The sequence below is a fragment of the Diachasmimorpha longicaudata genome, chromosome 7 (assembly GCF_034640455.1).
Source record: "Diachasmimorpha longicaudata isolate KC_UGA_2023 chromosome 7, iyDiaLong2, whole genome shotgun sequence".
Lineage (NCBI taxonomy): Eukaryota > Metazoa > Arthropoda > Insecta > Hymenoptera > Braconidae > Diachasmimorpha > Diachasmimorpha longicaudata.
The window spans coordinates 431,215-452,468 of NC_087231.1; the positions used below are offsets into that span (position 1 = coordinate 431,215).

A 21,254-nucleotide genomic window follows, 5' to 3' on the forward strand; every position below is an offset into this window, starting at 1 on the left:
ACATGAACGACTGGTACACTCCGTGATGCCCCTCCTCCTTTTATATTACGATCCTTCCGCGGAATATAAACATAATGATGGGGATCACTGCGGAATACATTGGTACCAAACCTACAGTTTTTAGGAGTCGATAGTTTCAAATCTAGCTACAAATAGCTATGAGTTGCTGGAGCTGCATCAAAATAGGCTTCTTGTAGAAATTTTGCATCTTCTAGATATATTTAACGAGCCAAATGGGCAATTTGTGCGCCATCCCTGGGATCTTTAAATACGACGATGTAATTTGTATTCAGTGACATGCCTATCTGTTCTTTTCCTTGGTGGAATAAATTTTGAGATATAAACATTACACTGAGATTTTTATGATGACTTCCTTTTGTAAATAAATCAACTATTGCACCATTCGAGTTTGCCCGCATCAAATCGTCGACGAGATTCAATTTTGGCTTATTATCATCAAAATCTCCAGAACTTGGTAGACCTCTACGAAATTCGACAAAAGTATTATCATAATCCTAATATCCATTCTGCCACTCAGCGTCATAAAAGACCACTTTTTCAATTTGTGTATCGCACATTTTCTTAATTTCCTTCAAAAACCTTTTAACAAAAAATGTGTTTCCACAACCCGTGGGACCGCACATCATTGCAGTAAAGAGATGTTTCTACCTCACGGCCGTATTGCCTCCTGATTAATTATGCCCAAAATCTCATCGTTTTATCCAATTTTACGATATCAGAAAATATCATGAATTTGGAAATGCTGGAGGGGGGCGTGACGTAATGCACCTGTATTGGGGTTCAAGTGGGCCTGCCTATGGCTAGTGCGAGAACAATGCGCGTAGGCGGGGGGCAGGTAAAAAAGATGAAGAAGTGCAGTAGACCCCCTGTGGTGCCAATAGTAAAATCCCTGACATTTCCCAATATAGACCGAATTTTCACGCACTAGCTGCAGTCGTCTAATGACCATTCACGATGTCGGACCCAAACGATTTAGCGGGGCCCAGTGACCCTTCTGAAGAAAATACTGCACCTCCACAGGGAGATTTTGATTGGTTAAATAATTTTGATCTTCAGTTATTCGGTGATTTTGCCATTGAAAATAATTTTGATCGAGATTTATTCGAAAATTTCAATTCTGAGCTCTTTGATATTCAATGTGGTGGTGGTGAAAATGTGGCGAGTGACCCTAAGGCTGTGGAAGCTGTTGAAGAGTTTAATCTAGATTTACGAGATCATCAGAATGATAAGTATCTAGCTTCATACCGTTTATAATACCGAGAAAAAATTTTAGGCTTATTTTTGAAGTGAATCTTCTTTGCGCTCGTTCGGGTGTAAATCGAATATCGTATGTAACGAAAAAGCGACAGGAAAAGGGAGGGGATAGCGCGCGTGGTGGGGCAGTCGAACTGAAGGAGACCTGAGAGAGAAAGAAAAACTCGATAGATTCGGAGTAGGAAAAGACGAGAGCGGGATAGCTTGCGAAGGGGGGGGGGATTGGCTCCAACGAAATGAGCCATGAGTATCACGGGAAGGGAGGGGAGAGCGCGGTAGGTAACACCACAATGTACGTACGTATACGCACTGTAGCGGCTGCCATTTCCACGTGCTCCGGGGCGCCTGCGCAGACCGCGCATAGCTCACTGACTGGCAGGCATTCGAATACGCCGACGCAAAGGAATGGGACTGATGCGTAAGCGTAGCGCATGCGTAGAGCGTGAGCTGAGCGCGGGAGTATAGCGAGAGATTACAAATGGTAATTTCCGCCTATACTACACGTATAGCGAATATTGTTGGAAACTCCTTGTTTTATTAAGATATACATATATTTCAAGAGTCGTGCAGCATTTGTTGTTTATCGAGGTTATATAGTGTTTCTAAGTGTTGAAGGTTATATAGAGAAGTGAGAAGTGTTATTAAATAGTCTAAAAAATATTAATCAGAGCTGTACATCATACCTAAATCGGATGCTCAATTGTGGAAGGAATGCAGAGATCGACTGCGTTCAAACAATAAACGAAATAAAGTGAAAAAAATCCGGAAAACCAGTGTTGAACGTGTCCGGGAATACCGAGCAAGGAAGAGGGCTATAAATTTACAACCACCTCCGAACCCTTCACTGGTAGACGAAATCGAACAGACCAATAATTTGGGCGATGGTAATGAGCGTTCCGCAACGTTAAACGCTGCAAATAGAATTTTCCACGGTATGTTTGCTCCACGGGTTGATGCAGACATCCCAAGGCCATCAGCAAGAGAGGATGACGTAAGAAGCATAACCATAAACCCTAACCTCCCTTACAAAGACTTCACTCAATTTAAGAATATACATAAAGAATTTGATAAAAAATTCAAGAATAATTCTTTCGCTTTTCCTTGCTCTATCTGTGATCGATTGTGGTTCCAAGAGGATTCGAGAGCTCCAGCCAATCAACATAGTGAGATTTCAGACACAATTGCACCAACAATGAATAGAGATGAAATGAAAATTTGCTACACCTGCCTTCGAACACTCAACGCTAATTCTATCCCAATATTGTCAGTATATAATGGCTTCTCACGTGTACAAATATCTGCCCATCTTCCACCCCTCGATTCGGTATGAGAAAGACTCATATCACCGAGAATTCCGTTCATGCAAATACGGCGATTACGGCATGGACATGGACAATATGGAATATATGGACAGATCATCAATGTTCCAGTTGAAGTGGATATAATGGTGAAACATCGTCCACGACATCTTGATGACGATCATTGCATCAATGTACACATTAAGAAAAAGAAAATTCACAAGTCCAGTCATTTGAGTGGTCTCCTCATCAAGAGAACAATTAAGGCTTGGCTGCAGTATCGAACCAAAGAATTAACGATATCATAAAATTTATACATAGAGCATTATTGGCATATGCTCCCTCTGGCGCAGCAGAATTAGAAGAAGATTTGAACACTATGCCCATGATTTTAAGTGGTGATTTTAATGTAAATTTTGCCTTGAAAGAAGCTCAACCACTTGTACAATTTTTAGAAAGTAAATTTAATGTAAAAATGAATAATAATCCCAAAGACTCAATAACCAGATCAGGCACTACAATCGATGCAATTTTCTCAAGATATTTAAATAATTTACAATCCCGAGTTTTCATTTTATATTTGTCAGATCACAAACCCATTGTATCTTTTCTTGAACATGAAACTATGGAAGTGAATGAATAGATTTTTTATAAATGGCGGCGAAAACGTCAACTACCTTTTTTTTCATTAACCTAACACCCTTAGAAATTCCCGAATAATAGTGGCTTCGGTTATCGGGGAAATAATTCTATCTCATAAAACTTGCTGGCTAGGGTGTGTTTTTTTTTATTGAAAAATACTAAACTCAATTTCAGATCAACAAAATGGCCGCGTAGAAGAGAAGGAAAATCTATTGCCGGTCTTAAGGACAATACGACGATCACGCTAGAGACTTCCAGGTTTCAAACTCGACACACATGTGATGGAGTTTGCAATCAACCCTTTACCTGAAAGTCGTGACCCTGCCGACTGGGTTGAAGAAGCTTTTCGTGATGTTTATAATAAAATTATTGAGGCTGGAGCACGTGGTATGAATCGAATGGGCCTTACATTCAATTTTGCAAATATGCAAAGAGACAATCCTGGATAAGTCCACGTGCGATCAGAGGATATGGGTTTCAACATTCATGAAATCTTGTCAGCTCTATCGCGCAGAGCGCAAACGGGTTCGGATGTGCCGATACGTTTTGCATCAAACTTCACGTGGCTGAAGCCCGGGTAGGTCAAGGTTTTCTTGAAAACGACATGAAAAGAGGGCTTAGTAGACAATGTATCCTTCACATTTCGAATGAAGATGGCTTGTGTCTAGCCCGATCACTTGTTGTGGCCAAAGCACATGCAAAAAAATTGAAAACCAGAGCGGATAAGGGCAAGATCCACGAGGTATGGCAGGCCATCCGGCAATGCAAGGGAAGAATGCAACGTGAAGAGGCCAAAAGACTAACTCAAAGGGCAGGCGTCATTGCTCCTGACGAGGGCTGTGGTCTACAGGAAGTTGCTCAATATCAGCGATACTTGGCTGAAGAAGGATGCCTTATCAAGATTTATTCCATCATGAGAAACGGAAAAGATCGCCCTGTACTCTACGATGGTACACCTGAATTGATTAGCAGAAAGATGGCCGTCCGATATACCTTACCGATTGTTTATTATCCAGAAGAGAACCACTATGAGCCAATATAAAATTTACCTTCATTCTTTGGCGTGAAGTATTATTGCGAGCATTGTAACAAACCTTACACTACGCAAGGGACATGTTTGTTGTAAGACATGTGATAGGTGTTTAAAGAATCCTCCGTGTGACTCTACGATTGTTGATAAAATAGTGTGTGACCATTGTAATCGAGAGTTTCACGGCCAATTGTGCTTCGATCAACATAAGAAGCCAGGATGCCCACCTTAAAGAGCAAGAAAAAATTGACTTTGAAACGCGTGGCGTTTGTTTTCTACGACTTTGAAACCAGACAGGATGAGCTTCTGCAAGGAACTACTGACGTGAACGTACACGTGCCTAATCTTTGGGTTGCACAAACTGTGTGTGATCGTTGTGCAGATATGACCGACGATGACATTGTGAACGCCAACGATAATCACGGAAATCCATGTGGCGTTTGTAAACATCGGGAAAATGTTTTCGATGGTGAGGATCTTGTGCGAGGATTTGTTGAGTACATCACGTCGATGGGTAAGACGTTGTTGTAAGAATGTTCTGGATCGGAGGGGATCGGTGTGGGTGGGTTTGAGCGGTCCACAAAAAAATTAGATGAAATACACTGCACGTCACTTATTTAGTCACTAATACAATTTATCAATCTTGATAATGTTAGCAATTGATAGATTAAATAATGAGCGGTGCGTTACAACTTAATTATAATTGTTTGAGCGGTCAAGAGAATATTTTAATTGATATCCGAGAAACGATTAGCACGCGTGTTGCTTGCAACGTAGCCCGGAAGCGAGTGGTCGAGCGGAATCACCCAATCGATAAAATTGGTCGATTTCGGGGATCCTCGTAGTCGGTGGTGGGGCAGCTTCACTATGCAGGATAGCTAGGAGCGGTCCAGGAAGTGGCGCCTCATCACCCAAAAAATGTAAGGTAGGCCCATAGCAACAACTAGGTTGTTATGGTTTTGCCTGACGGTGAGCAAGCTTAAGTGTTGGTGGTGGAATCCTGTCGATTTCCAGGAATTCCAACAGACGTATAAAAAAGTAGTTTGTATTGCACATAACGCGAAAGGCTATGATTCACAATTCGTTTTGAGAGACGTCATGAAACGCATTAATTAAAGCAATAATTAACGGAACAAACATTATCTTGATGGATTTTGGGGATAATAAATTTATAGATAGTTTGAACTATTTTCACATGGCTCTTGCAAGTTTACCGAAAGCTTTTGGATTGGGGAATATAGCGAAAGGCTATTTTCCACATTTTTTCAATACAAAAGACAATCAAAACTACGTAGGGCCTATACCTGACAGAAAATATTACGGTGCTGACACTATGGGTGTACAAGATCGTGAAAAATTCTTATCGTGGTATAATGACCGCGTCGAAGAAAATTATGAATTTGATTTTCGTAGAGAAATTCTTCATTCTTCATTATTGCAGACTTGATGTTACAATTTTGAAACGAGCCTGTGTTGAATTTCGAAAACTGATTATGAATGCTGGAAATGTCTGTCCTTTTACAGAGTGTGTAACGATTGCTTCTACATGCATGCGTATTTTTCAAATTTCTTAAAAGACAAGCAGATAGGCATTATACCTCAGGGAGGATATCGGTTAGGGAAAGCGCAGTCGAAAATCGCAATTGAATGGCTCTTGTGGCGCGAACATTGCGAGAATCATCGAATAATACATGCCGGACGAACTCCTGAACACAGAACAACATCAGGCCTGCATCTAGATGGTTTTTGGGAGGATACCGCGAATAATAATAAAAAATATGCATATCAGTTCCACGGATGTTATTGGCACGGATGCCCACGGTGTTTCAAATTCAATAGAGATAAAGAGTTAAGTCACAAGGATACACTAGAGAGTCGATATGAGAGAACAGGGGCGATTACACGGGAATTGCGACACTCGGGTTATGAAGTCGTTGAAATGTGGGAATGCGATTTTATTCGTCAAAAAAAGACAGATCGTCCGTTGGCGAATTTTGTAGAAAACGTTGATCAGCAGATGTTTATAGCCCTGGATCCAGGCGATGCATTTTTCGGGGGACGAACAGGAAATACGGTAACACATTATGATGTAAAAGACAATGAAAAAATTCGCTATGTTGACGTTTGTTCGTCGAACACATGAGGAATTTGCAAATATAATGTTTAATCCTGAAATTGAAGTAACAGGACTTGTTCCTGTCGATAACGGCACTCTCTTCATGTCCTGGAAACATTTAAACGAAGCCGCGGAAATGTCCATTAAGGCTAATGTCGTTATTGCGGCATATCCAACCGCTCACGCGCGTCTAAAGTTATATTCTTATCTAGAAGAACAACAAGAACGTGTTTTATATTATGACGCAGATTCGGTCGTTTACGTTAGCGATGGAATAAATGAATTACCACTAGGGAATTTTCTAGGGGATTTGACCTACGAGGTGGAGTGCTACGGAGAAGGAAGTTTTATTACTTCTTTTGCTTCTGGGGGGCCTAAATTTTACACTTATCGCGTAAAAAAATCGGACGGCAGTATCGCGGAAGTTAGTAAAATAGAAGGGGTTAGACTGAATTATGAATCGCGTATACTAATTCATTACGACTCGATTCACGCGCTCCTTGTCGATAAAGCAGATCCCTACCAGATTGACTATCAGGGTATTCGTCGGAGAGTGTATCATGACGTCATCACGACACCTGAGAGCAAAATCATACATGTGACAGGCCTAAAACGGCGGCTTGATGGTTTTGCGACTCTGCCCTATGGTTTCAAAAAACCACGATTTAACCGCTGCTAGTTGGCGCGCACTGTTTATTTAAAAATTGAGTATTTTATGCATGTAGATCGATTGTTGTACTTTTGTATAATATTGTTATGCACTAATAACGTTTATAGGCCTTCATTATTCAATAATTAATTAAGCAATTTAATGAGCAGGGGTTTATCCCGACACTCGATCAATATTTATTTGTAGAGTCGAATAGTTATTATCAATGGATAGGGAATCGTTAGTAGATGATAAATAACCAAATTCCATATTTTTAAGTTTATTTGTTCGCTGGATATTCATTATTTAAGGCGGACCTACTTTTTTACCGACACTGTGGAATTCTGGGAATCTACGTTTCCGGGAGGGCTTACCGATTCTCAGGGGGGCGCCGCCGTCAGCTTTGACCGGCGGGTTTTTAGCCGTTCGTATTTCGAATTGAAAAACGAAGTTTCAAAAACCCGCGGCCCGCGAAAATGAAAATGAGCTGTAAGAAAAATGTAATTTTAAGAAGGAAAATAAATAAATAAATAAATAAAAATTGAAAAAATTCCCTTCAAGTTTTTTTCCCACCCAATTCCTATTCAATAATAATTTAAAAATAACAGAAGTGAATGTTTAAAAAAAAAAACAAATAGGAACACAACTATTTATTTTATAATTTTTTTTTATTAAAAAAAACTTAAATCTAAACTACATTTTTTTTTTCGTCTTAATAATAATGATCTCAAGACTAATATACTTTTTTTCTTCTTAATATTTAAACTTAAAACTAAGGGAAATGAACTGAGGGAAATAAATAAATATGGAAAAAATAAAATATTTATTTAAAAAAAAATTTATTAAAAAATAAAACTTGTGACGAGGCAACATAACCCTAGAGGTTATGTTGATTTTCCCCTCCACACGCCCCCTATTTTTACTGGTTATTTATCTATTTCTCTCCTCACCGTTGGAGAACCCCTTTTCCTAAATCCTGCCCCTTCCCCCGATCCGCTACTCGCCGCGCTCGGACAGCGCGAGAAACACCAGAAGAAGCTACACTGAGGGATGGGATGACGTAGGACGTCCCCCTCCTTCCCGCGGTCCCCTACTAGCCACGGTCACACTCAAGAGAAGAGGATGATGACGTAGCGCGTCCCCCTCCGCCGCAGTCCCCTGTTCACCACGCGCTGCAGGACAATGGGCGCACACGCACGTTGCGTAGTGCGTCACCCCGCCACCCCTCAGCCCCCGAAGATGCCCACAAGCATCGATCGGTGGATCAGGGGAAGGTGAATAACTCACCCCGGAAATGGACGAAATTGGGCCGAGGACTCCCGAATACTTCGGGGAGTTCCTCAAGTGGCCAATAACTCGTCACTCGTCGTTCGGCTGTCGATTAAGATAAATCAGTGCGCCCATCATTATTATTATCAAAATAAATCGCGGAAAATTGGTGAAGTGGCCCAGGACGTCCGAGCTGGAAAAGAGGCTCATATTGGACCAGGATCAACCTGTTGCCCCCCCAGGAAGAGGCATAAAACCCAGAGGACCCAACCAAGGAGGACAAAACCCCCAGGAACTCGGAAAATCATCGGCCGAGTGAGTACCCTTTCTTTTCCCCTCATCGCCCAGCGGCATCATCTCCCCCAATTACGATTTGCGGAACCCCTCCAACGGTGTCAATTAACCCTATTCTTTTCCTAGATATTATTAATATTATTATTGTATTATTCTTATTATTATTATCATTGGATCCCTCAATTCTCCCCTTTTTTCTGAAATGTAGAGCCACCCCCTTTTTCTTTGTATAAATTCAAGAGTGGTCCGACAAGTGACCTGCCTGCCCCCGACCCCTGAGAATTTCCAAGAAACAGGCATTATTCTAACTATTGTATTATTAAACAAAATATTGTATAATCGCGTAATTAATATTATATTTTCCATTAATGGTATTTTGACTCCCAACATTGTAATTCTATTAATTAATATTTTGAATAAATGTATTTAATATTAACAGCCTTTGCCCCTTTTTAATTAATATTTGACCCGCCCTCTAATATTATAATTAATAATTAGACAAAAGGTCACAAACTTAAAACTAAAATACAAATTTTTTTTTTTTAAACATTAAATTGTATTAAAATTTTTTTTTTTGTTTTTCCTAAGGCTCTGTTGTAATTTAAAACTAAGGGAACTAAATGAAGAAGAAAATATTTGTTTTAAAAAATTTTATTTTAAAAAACGTTAAAATTAAAAAATACAAAATTTATTTTAAAATTCAAATTTAATTAAGGGGGCGGAGGGGGATCTCAGTCCCACTGCTCCAGGGAACAGTCCTCCTCCGTCAGGTCGGACTGGGCGGGCTCCTCCCCGAAGAGGATCCTCAGGGCGCAGGCATCCTCGACGTCGTATAGGGCGAGCACCTGCTCTTCCTCGGCCTCCAGGCCACGCGCTTCGCGCCTCAGAGCGCGCACCCACCCCGCTCTCGGGGTGTCCGGGCCGACACCCCCCTCCCAACGAGGTCCGCGCTGTAACAAAAAAAGAAAAGAAATCACATTAGTATTATATATACCACTTATCATATTTAGACGGTCCTGTCCGGAGGTACAATCAGCCTCTCGGCCATTTTACACCCTGCCCTCAGGCAGCCGTCTAGTCGCTGGTATCGAGTATTTGTGCCCTACGAGCTAACTCATAGAGCCCCTTGATCCCGTCCCTGTCGACACGTATATCTATGCAAGTAGACCCGAAGACATTCCATCTGGCTTCATCGAGTCCCCTACGTCTTGTGCATAGGTGAAGAGGATTCTCCTCTGTCAGCCCGCATCTTTTGCATAGGGGGTTCAGTCCCCTTGCCTATCCTTGATAAGTACAGAGCCAGGGGCCAGTGTCCAGTGATAAGCCCCACCATAGTACGGAGCTTAACCCTGTTTAGGCCCAACAGGGTCTCTGCCAACTTCCTAGTGGGTTCTCCTAGGAGGGATTTCGTGTGCTTGGCACCCGTCTCCGAGTCCCATCTCTCCACGATCCTCCTATCCGCACGTTCCTTGACCAGGTCCTTCACAAGATCGGTGTGCACACCTACGTGCTCCACCTCCCCCTGAAAGCCCCTGCAACTACCGTTCTTTGCTAGCTCATCGGCTTTTTCGTTGCCTTTGATGCCAGCGTGGCCCGGAATCCAGGCCACCTCGAGCCGATTATTTACGGCAATTTCCTCCATCAGCTCGACGCATTCACTCACCAGCTTAGAACAACACTCATACCTGAGTATTGCCCTCAGCGCGCGCTTGCTATCTGAGTAGATGAAGATCTTTTTGCCCTTGTCCCCTCTCTCCAGGATCATCCTGGCGCAGGCTCTTAGGGCAGCTAGCTCAGTCTGGAGCACGGTTGCGTGTGAGTCCAGCCCAACGGTCCTCGCTATTGCGGGCCCCTCTGACCAGACCCCCGCACCTGCCCGTCCGCTCACCCGTGATCCGTCCGTATACCAGAGTAGTCCACGGGGCGGCACCCAGTCCGCATCCTTTCCTGACGGGGTTTCCCCCCATCCAAGATTGACCGAGAACTTTCTGCGAAAGTGCCATCGGGGTCTGCAGGCGTCAGCACCGCGCGACTGTAGCCCTTCCAGCTCTCTGTCCGCGCGGAGGACACTAGCATGCCCATTCCTAGCTCCTTTCCATGTGCCCTGTAGCCGCAGTCTTGCGGCCGCTCTTGTTGCCTCTTCCCTTATAATTAGGTGTGGAGGTTGCATAAAGAGCAGAGCCTCCAACGCTGAGCTGGGGGTCGTTCTGAGGGCCCCTGTTATGCCCAGCATCGCAAGCCTGCCTATTTTGTCCACCGCTTTCCTGTGGCAGGCCTTGTTCAAGGCTGTCCACCACACTGCGGCTGCGTATGTTAGCTGTGGGGTCATAATGGCCGTGTAGATCCATTTGACCATCTTCGGCCTTAGACCCCATGTGCTTCCAAACATTCGCCTGCATGCTCAGTATGTCATGGTGACCTTGCTAGTCTGCATGGCGATGTGCTTTTTCCAGCTGAGCTTCTCGTCGAGCCAAATACCTAGGTATTTGACCTCACTCGAGAATTCCAGCATTGTGTTATAAATGGAGGGAGCTTTAACAGCACCCCTCCTTCTACGTGTGAAGTGCACCATCTCCGTTTTGCCTGGGTTTACCCTTAGGCCCTTCGATGTGCACCACTGCTGAACATAGTCCAGCGCCTTTTGCATCTTGCTGTGTAGCGTGCTCGTGTTCCTGCTAGTTACCAGCAGTGCCACATCATCCGCATATGCGACTGTCCTTACCCCCAGTTCCTCGAGTCCAGTGAGGAGGCCGTCAACTACGAGGAGCCATAGCAGAGGAGAGATAACCCCCCCCTGCGGGCAGCCCCTCCCTACCGCAGCCCTTACCTCACTGTCCCCAAGGGTGGAGTGGACAACTCTTGTTCGGAGCATGACGGCTATCCATTTGATGATCGAATTCTCGATCCCAAACGCTGCCGCAGCTTTCTCCATTGTATCAAAGGCGGTATTGTCGAAGGCCCCTTCGATGTCGATAAAGACGCCAAGGGTGTCCTCCCCCCTTTCCTTCGCATTTTCTATTGTGCCTACCAAGTGGTGTAGCGCAGTCTCAGTCGATCTGCCAGCTTGGTAAGCATGTTGTGAGGGGCATATCTGATTAATCCTCAGTGCCCCCTCCTTAATGTGCCTATCGACCAGCCTTTCCAGCGTCTTCAGTAAGAAGGAGCTCAGGCTGATCGGTCTGTAGGCTTTCGCGTTGTCGTAGCTGCATTTACCCGGTTTGGGGATAAAGACAACCCTGACTTCCCGCCACCTGCCTGGCACATAGCCCAATGCTAGGCAGGCCCTGAATGCCGGTATCAGTGTGCGCAGGAGCAATGGCCCCCCTCTTCGCAAGAGGGCCGGATGTATCCCATCCGGACCTGGACTCTTGTACATTTCGAAGGAGTCCACCGCCCATTGCAGCCTGTCCAGCGTTACTATTCGTGCGGCTAGCTCCCAGTCGGGATCGCCGCTTCCTGTTCGCTTCCAGTCCACTTCCAGGCACTCTCCTGGAAGCTCTATAATAGAGTCCGGGAAATGCGCGCGAACCAGATGCTCAAGGACCTCTCGCGGTTCTGTGATGGTCTCTCCGCTTTCCAGCGTGATTCCACCCAGCCGTTGTGAAGGGCCCCCCGAGAAGACCCTGCGAAGCCTGGAGATGCCTGAAAGCGCCTCCAGTTCCTCACAGTATGTCCTCCAGGTGAGCTCCTTTGATCGTTTTATGAGCCTCTTGTACTCTCTCTGCACATTTCTGTACAGAGTCCAGTCTTCGGCCCTCTTCGATTTGTGCGCTCGGTTACCGAGCCTCCTGGACTGGCTTCTCAGCCTGTCCAACTCACGGCTCCACCAAGGCACTTTATTACCCTTCCTGCAACGTCTAGCCGGGCATGCCGTCTCGAAAGACTCAGTTAGGGCAACGTGGATTCTTTCCACCTCGTCCTCTAACCGGTCCTCCCTGCAGGGCCTAACGCGTCCAACCCCGAGCATTTCGTCCAGGTTCCTCTCGAAGGAGTCCCAGTCAGTGGCCCTTGGGTTTCTGCGCAGGCGGTCCTGCTGCGGTTGGGCACAGCCCTCTATGCTAAATCTGATGCGTCGATGGTCAGAGAGTGTGTCCTCCCGGTCCACCCTCCAGTCCCTGCATCGCCTCGCCAGCCGGCGGGTGCACATGGTTACGTCAATGATACATTGACAGCGAGAAGTGACGAACGTGGGCCTCGAGCCCCTGTTTAGGATCTCCAGGTCCACGTCTGCCATAAATTCCAGGAGAGCAGTGCCCCTGTCATTACATCTTTCACTGTCCCACACCACGTTCTGCGCGTTTGCGTCACAACCTATGATGAGTGGCAACTTTCTAGCTCTGCAGTGATTCACCAGATCACGCAGCTCATTGGTAGGTGGTGGTGTCGGCGAGTCATGTGGGAAGTAAGCCGAGCAGAAAACTATGTCCTCCGCACCGGCCTCCCCCCGAAGTCTCACGACAACCACCACCAAGTCTCTGTGGCAGAAGTTGGCCATTCCCCTGGCTCCGCACGCTCTTTTGACAGCAATGCAGGCCCTGGGGCCCAGGTCGCCCTGAGCATAGAAAAGCTCCACCTCGCCTCCAGATAGGCCTTTTACCGAGCCTCCGTGTTGCCAGGGCTCTTGTATAAGGCATATGTCTGTATGCTCTACTGCTAGGCTGCGACTCAGCAGGGCAGTCGCAGCCTTGCAGTGCTGCAAGTTAATCTGGGAGCAGTGGACTAGCAGAAAGCCTATGCCGTCTCCCTGCCTATTGCCCTCTGCTCCTTCCCCCCTTATCCCCCTGGCCATTGGTGGGCCATTAGGCAGGGTCGCCTGGTGGCGCCCTAACCTGCCCTGAGTGGGATGAGCCCGGCAGGGCCCAGTTGAGGGTCCCTTGAGACCCTCTCCCAGTTCCCGCCGCGCCCCCTCTCGCCAGAGGCGGCCATCCTCTTCGGCCCTTGGTCCGTCCGCTCAGCGGAGGCCTTGCAGGGGCAAGGGGGTCCCTCTGTAAGAGAGAGCCTTCCTCGCACTCCTTTCCTCCTCCCTCGCGGGCGCCTTCCCTGGCAGTTACTGGGGCACTCTCCTGTCCACCCGGACCCTTTGGCGCTCCCTCCTTCCCTCTCCCCTCCCCTGCGGTCTCTGACCCCCCTTGGTCAGCGACCACTTTCCCTGGGCCTGGCTGCGTCTGGGGCGCCTTTCCCCCCGCCGCTCTCCGCTTGGTCTCGTAGAAACGAGCCCGGCCGAGGCAGTAGAATGGGGCCATCCCCAAACCCTTCAGGGCCTCTAGGGACTTGGGGTCTACTCCCAACACCATGTTGAGCCCCTCCACCCCGCTCCGGCAGTCCCGCACCCTCCACTTGCCTGTGGTGAGGGCCCGGTTCTGCATCCTCAGCCTCTCAAGAGCCATAGCCGCTCCCACGGGTTTTCCCGGGAGAAAGGCCGTAACCCCGATCAGCTTCTGGAGCGCTTCCTTATCCACCAGTATAAGGGAGGCCCCTTCCCAGGGTGCCGGGGTGGGCACCACGGTAGTCAACCACTCTCTCGATCGACTGTCCGCGCATGCCACCCACAGCACGCCATCGTCATACCAGTGGCCGTCGAAGCTCGGGAGCTGACCATCTTGGTCAGTCCCGAACAACGCCGCCACTAGCGCCTCCTGGACTAGGTTGGCCTGTTCCCTTGTCAGGGACAGCTCCGGATGGCCAGTTGGCACTACGGCCACCCTGCCTCCACCCTTCGCCGCCTCTCTGAAAGAGGTTGCCCCCAGTCCTGCCCCCCGCCCCTGAGAATTTCCAAAAAACAGGCATTATTCTAACGATTGTATTATTAAACAAAATATTGTATAATCGCGGAATTAATATTATATTTTCCATTAACCCTTTGGGTACATTTGACGTCTGAGACACGTCATTCACTTGTTTTCCCTAGGAGCGGATGACGTGTCTAAGACGTCAAACCAAAAATTATATCCGTTCCACATGAAAATATTTTCTCAAATAAATCCGTACCCAAGGGGTTAATGGTATTTTGACTCCCAACATTGTAATTCTATTAATTAATATTTTGAATAAATGTATTTAATATTAACAGCCTTTGCCCCTTTTTAATTAATATTTGACCCGCCCTCTAATATTATAATTAATAATTAGACAAAAGGTCACAAACTTAAAACTAAAATACAAATTTTTTTTTTTTTAAACATTAAATTGTATTAAAATTTTTTTTTTTTGTTTTTCCTAAGGCTCTGTTGTAATTTAAAACTAAGGGAAATAAATGAAGAAGAAAATATTTGTTTTAAAAAATTTTATTTTAAAAAACGTTAAAATTAAAAAATACAAAATTTATTTTAAAATTCAAATTTAATTAAGGGGGTGGAGGGGGATCTCAGTCCCACTGCTCCAGGGACCAGTCCTCCTCCGTCAGGTCGGACTGGGCGGGCTCCTCCCCGAAGAGGATCCTCAGGGCGCAGGCATCCTCGACGTCGTATAGGGCGAGCACCTGCTCTTCCTCGGCCTCCAGGCCACGCGCTTCGCGCCTCAGAGCGCGCACCCACCCCGCTCTCGGGGTGTCCGGGCCGACACCCCCCTCTCAACGAGGTCCGCGCTGTAACAAAAAAAGAAAAAAAATCACATTAGTATTGTATATATATATATAAAAAATCACATTAGTATTATATATATATATATATATATATATATACATATATATTATATATATATATATATATTATATATATATATATATATATATATATATATATATATATATATATATATATATAAAAATCACATTAGTATTATATATATATATATATATATATATATATATATATATATATATATATAATACTAATGTGATTTTTTTTCTTTTTTTGTTACAGCGCGGACCTCGTTTGGAGGGGGGTGTCGGCCCGGACACCCCGAGAGCGGGGTGGGTGCGCGCTCTAAGGCGCGAGGCGCGTGGCCTGGAGGCCGAGGAAGAGCAGGTGCTCGCCCTATACGACGTCGAGGATGCCTGCGCCCTGAGGATCCTCTTCGGGGAGGAGCCCGCCCAGTCCGACCTGACGGAGGAGGACTGGTCCCTGGAGCAGTGGGACTGAGATCCCCCTCCACCCGCTTAATTAAATTTAAATTTTAAAATAAATTTTGTATTTTTTACTTTTAAGGTTTTTTAAAATAAAATTTTTTAAAACAAATATTTTCTTCTTCATTTATTTCCCTTAGTTTTAAATTACAACAGAGCCGTAGGAAAAACCAAAAAAAAATTTTAATACAATTTAATGTTTAAAAAAAAAAAAATTTGTATTTTAGTTTTAAGTTTGTATAAATTTGAGGCTGATCCAGACCACTGGATCGATCGGACAATATCGGGAGGATTCGGGAAGGAGCTCGCGTGCCAAGGGGGGCTACGCTGACCTCACTTCACTTCGTGTTCATCCATCAACTAAATCGCATCAAATATCGTGATCTCATCAGGTTTTTGTATCGTGGCTTTATCGGATTGATTCATCTTTTCTTATATCAATTTTGGTTCATTATCATCGAATATTGTATAATTATCATCATCATTATTGGAAAGTTATCACGTGTAAATAGTGCACATTTGGGTTAAATTATATTGGATCGCCTTACGGCATAATCAACGTGTTTTTTGTCACCATACCGAGTTGGAACATCATCTCTCCACTTCCGCTTCCACCCCACCCTACCCGGTCAAATTCATCAAATCCCTAACAAAATGGTCCTTCGAGCCGGATCTGGAAGTGTTTAAGTGAAGTGGCGATTAATTTAAAATATTAACATTCAAACTCGGAGAAACGTGGTGACCTCATCGATCGGGAGTGGGGGAAAGCGATCGCAACAGAGGAATGTTGTTTTGATTTCGACGTGCGCTCCAGTTTCGAACAACTGGACAATTTTCATCTCGTAAACACGAATATCACAGTAAGTCGAAATATATTATCAGGGGTTCTCATGAACAGAAGGTCAAATTGGGTTTCTCATCGGCGTGGTTTCACATCTGTGGAAAGCGGTTCTCATCAACCGGGTTTTCCTTCATCGCAAGGCGGTTAGGATCATCGGGAAGTAAACAACGGGGCTCCCTATCAACGAATTTAGTTAATTCAAAAATAAATCAGGATTATCATGTCTGACGCGGAGCATAGTCAGAGTGAGGATGATCAGGAGAGCAATGGGGGAAGAACGCCAACCCCTTCAGTCCATCAATCAGATCATGGAGCGACTATGGAGCAGACTCAATTTGAGCTGCTCTTGGCACTACAATTTCAATTAAAGGATCGTCTAAGGGATACCCTCACCACGATCGAAGGGTGCACGGTAGATATGGTCACACCGGAACGGCTGAAGGGGAGGGAGAGAATCATTGAGACCCACTATGGAGAGTTCCGATCCAACCATGTGAACATCATCAAGGCATACCCATCACACATGGCCAAATCGGACTACATCACGCTCGACACCTACGGAGAAGTCATGGAGATTTACGAAATTGCGATAGGGGCAATCGCATCGTTACAAGCTCAGATCAGGAAGATCAAGGTCGAGCAAGAGGAAAGCGACAAGGACTATCTATCTAAACTGGATATCAAGGTTTTCGATGGGAAATTTGAGGAGTGGAAGACGTTCGAAGATGTCTTCACTTCAATCGTCAAATCCAGAGCAAAGGTGGGAGCTGTTCAGAAGATGATCAGACTCCAGAACGCACTCAAAGGGGAGCCATACAATATGATCTCGAATCTACAGGTCTCAGCGGAGAACTTCGAGATCGCCTGGAAAAAACTCAAGAGTCATTACGACAATCCTAGGTTAATCATCTCGGCTCATATCCATCACATCTTGGATCTCAAGCCAATCAATGAGAAATCAGCGAAAGGCTTATCAAACTTGGTTCATCAGGTCAATCAAGCCCTGGATGCATTGCAAACTCTTGGTGCTCCGGTGGAACACTGGGACATGATTGTATCAAGAGTAATCAGAAGGGTCATCGATCTGGACACCAAGAAGGCGTGGGAAGTACATCTGGGATCGGAAAGGAATCCCCGTCCTCTCAAGGACTTCCTCGAGTTTTTGGAGGCCAGAGCTCGAGCCTTGGAGAACGTAGAGAGGGAAGATCCGGTGAGGACATCCAAGGTCAACATCTCGGCTAAGAACTCTATCTCGCAGAAGGCCATGGGGAAATCATCAATCTACACCTATCAGGCATCAGGGAACTCATCAAACACCGATAAGTCATCAGGGCAATCATCATCAGGGCCTTCTTGTCGACACTGTGACGGTTCACACTGGCTAGGGTTCAAGTGTGACAAGTTCATGGCTAAGACTCCACTGGAACGCAGGGAATTCATCACCAACAGCGCGTTGTGTTACAATTGCTTTGGTCCTCATCGGGCGGACCTCTGCAAAGACACACGTCATTGCCAGAAATGCAAGGGCCCACATGACACCTTAATCCATGATGGGTCCTTCGAACATCGCCAGGAACTGGAAAGACAGAAGAGTCGACCATCAGTTTCAGCAATCGAGGAAAACCAGGGAGGTCACGGAGCATCCGGATCGAGAGGTTAAGTATCATTTTTATTACTCTATTTTTGCAAATGATACGCCCCTCATCTGGTTGTCTCCATCCCTAGGTTCATCATCAACATCATCATCACCGAGTTCAACGGAGACAGAGAGAATTTACGACTCTCTCAACTCTTTAGAGATCTCACAGGGGAGTGAATCAACATCAAAGGCATCGGGATCAATTGAGAGTTCAATTGGTCATCTGCAAGTATCAGCAACATCATTAGCGAAATCAGAGACATCGGGGTCGTCCTCTGACATCAAGGTCACACATCAATCATCATCGAATTCAGCGAGTCAACGGGTTGTGCTGTTGGCAACAGCTAAAGCACTTACATCAACATCAACAGGTTCTCATCATACGGTCAGGCTTCTGATTGATCAGGGATCAGAGGTCATATTCATCACTGATCAAATGGTACAACTTCTTCGTCTTCGTCGATCATCATCACATCTCAGAGTCTTTGGAATAGGAGGCCTGGCGTCAGGGTTGACTCGTGGAGCAGTAAAGGTCAAACTTCAATCTCGGTTCAACGATCAACATCAGATCGAAATCACTGCCCACATCCTGGCCAAGCTCACATCAACATTACCATCAATTCACTGCGCAAAGGAAGAGGCAAATCATCTTCAACATCTTCAATTGGCGGATAACAACTATCTTAAACCTGGTCCTATCGACATCATCATCGGAGCTGATCATTATGGTCAAATCATCGGGCATGAGGTTATCAAATCTCCGGATAATCAACTTGTTGCGCAACAAACCATCTTTGGCTGGATAGTTTCTGGGACGGTCTGCTGTACAGACTGCAAGCCGAAGTTTTCTCTAACTGCAGTACGAGAGTCTCCGACTGAGCAGCTGTTGGATCTTCTTAAGAAATTCTGGGTCCAGGAGGAACTTTCATCATCTAAGGAAATTCTTCTCAATCAAGACGATCAGGAGTGTGAATTACACTTCAGGAACACACATTCAAGAGACAGTGAGGGACGGTACGTAGTACGCCTCCCACTCAAAACATCACTATCAGCATTGGGAGAGTCTAGGAGACATGCTCTACAATTGTTAAATAGAACGGCGAAGAAAGTGGCAAATCAAGTGGCAAATCAAGAGTATGGAAAACTCTACAAGGACTTCATCAGGGAATATGAGGATCTGGGACACATGAGACGTGTCTCAGAGGAATCAGAACCATCAGTGAGCTACTATCTGCCTCATCACGGTGTCTTAAGGGAAGACAGCATCACCACAAAACTCAGGGTCGTCTTCAACGGTTCCAGCAAGACAACATCAGGAGTGTCGCTCAATGACATACTTCATGGAGGAGGAAAACTGCAAACGGAAGGCTCAGACGTTCTCATCTGGTTGAGAACTTTTCGATTAATCGTCGGAACGGACATTCTGAAGATGTTCCGTCAAATCAAGGTTCATCAAGAAGACTGGGATCTCCAAAGAATCCTGTGGAAGGATGAGGAGGGGAAAATCATCACATATCAATTGACAACGGTGACGTATGGGCAAACGTGTGCACCATGGTTGGCTCTACGAATTCTTCAACAACTAGTGGAGGACGAGGGACATCAATATCCACTGGCGGCTGTCTCTCTAACCAAAGGGAGATATGTCGATGATATCTATGGGGGAGCTGATTCTGAGGAACAGCTCAAAGAACTCATCAATCAGCTTATCAATCTTTGCATGGCGGGCGGCATGCCACTGCAAAAATGGATCTCGAATCAACAAGGAATCCTACAGGATCTTCAATTATCAACAAAATCAACATCGGCGGTAGAATTCGAGGACAAGACGGTCAAAGTATTGGGACTGTGCTGGAACCCTGATTCAGACAGCTTCATCTATAAATCAAGGAAGCCATCAACGGAACAAATCAACAAAAGGACAATCCTCTCAGAGATCGCCCAGATTTACGATCCTCTGGGACTCATCGGACCGGTTATCATCAGGGCGAAAATCTTCATCCAAGAGCTGTGGCTTCTGAAAATTGGTTGGGATGATCCACTGCCCTTGAGTCACATCAAACGTTGGAAAGAATTCAGGGAGGAATTCTCAAATCTGGATCAAATATCAATCCCACGGTGGCTTCAAACATCGTCAACTTCAAGCAACATCCAACTTCATGGGTTTGCTGACGTATCGAATCAGGCAATGGGTGCCGCAGTATACATCAGAGTGGACAATCATCAATCTGAGTCATCAGTCATCTTGGTGAGTGCAAAAACCAAGGTCGCACCACTTAAGAAAATGACAATTCCTCGCTTGGAATTGACAGCTGCTGTCATCTTGACCAATCTGGTCATCTACATCACAAAGATGCTGGAGAAAGAGAATCTACAACTCTTTCTTTGGTCTGACTCCACGGTGGCGCTCACATGGATCAATGGACACCCATCAAGGTGGAAGGACTTTGTTCAGAATCGAGTGATCAAAATTCAGAACTCATTACCAGCAGCTGAATGGAAACATATCAGGGGAGTCGAGAACCCAGCAGACTGCGCATCACGGGGATTATCACCACATCAACTTGTAAATCATCAGCTGTGGTGGAATGGTCCATCATGGCTGCAATCATCAATGGAAAACTGGCCATCATCATCATCAACATCAACCGAATCTACGGCAGAAGCAGCACTGGAGGAAAGGCCAGTGTCTGCACATCCGGTGGCACTGAATCTGGAGAGACCTGAAGATTTCTTGGAGAGGTTCTCTACACTCGACAGGTTGCTCAGGATCTCGGCGAGAGATCCTGAGTGAAGAGATCCGAGTGTAGAGAACATTTTTATCAACAAGACGGGAAGTTTATATAGCGTTCCACATTTCTTGTGACGTCAAAGGAAATCGTTGGATAGGATTTTGGATGAGGTAGGAAGGCGAACAGGATAATTGTCCATAATTTTGCAAGACAAATTACTGAAAAAATGGATAGTCCAGACCGGGATTTGAACCCGGGACCTTCCGATTATGCATCGGGTGCTCTCCCAACTGAGCTATCCGGCTCCTAGCCATTTCTTCGATTCACTTTTCTTGCCTATATGGAGCACCGCCGTCCTTCATTCGGCAATCATTTTTATCAACAAGACGGGAAGTTTATATAGCGT

At 45.4% G+C, this 21,254-nt stretch overlaps 2 protein-coding genes across 5 annotated transcripts in view; both read left to right on the forward strand.

The window, feature by feature from the left end:
• Positions 1 to 21,254, forward strand: part of LOC135164605 (uncharacterized) — a 237,114-nt gene that overhangs the window by 206,123 nt on the left and 9,737 nt on the right. For 2 of the 4 annotated variants that reach the window (XM_064125108.1, XM_064125107.1), the window contains exon 3: positions 15,434 to 15,734. In XM_064125108.1, the coding sequence (XP_063981178.1) occupies positions 15,434 to 15,652 (219 nt within the window). In that variant the 3' untranslated portion in view covers positions 15,653 to 15,734. Of the gene's footprint in view, positions 1 to 3,389; positions 4,789 to 15,433 lie in introns of those variants that run through there. The other 2 variants (XR_010299339.1, XM_064125106.1) reach the window with 2 other exon arrangements.
• LOC135164507 (uncharacterized) lies at positions 16,698 to 20,931 on the forward strand. Its single transcript, XM_064124922.1, has 2 exons — positions 16,698 to 18,132; positions 18,203 to 20,931. Exons 1-2 carry the CDS (start codon positions 16,698 to 16,700, stop codon positions 20,908 to 20,910), a joined length of 4,143 nt encoding a protein of 1,380 aa, XP_063980992.1. The 3' UTR covers positions 20,911 to 20,931.

Coding starts and splice junctions, on each gene's coding strand:
- LOC135164507 (XM_064124922.1), top strand. CDS start 16,698: ATGTCTGACGCGGAGCATAGTCAGAGTGAGGATGATCAGGAGAGCAAT. Junction 18,133..18,202: donor CGGAGCATCCGGATCGAGAG/GTTAAGTATCAT, acceptor CTCCATCCCTAG/GTTCATCATCAACATCATCA.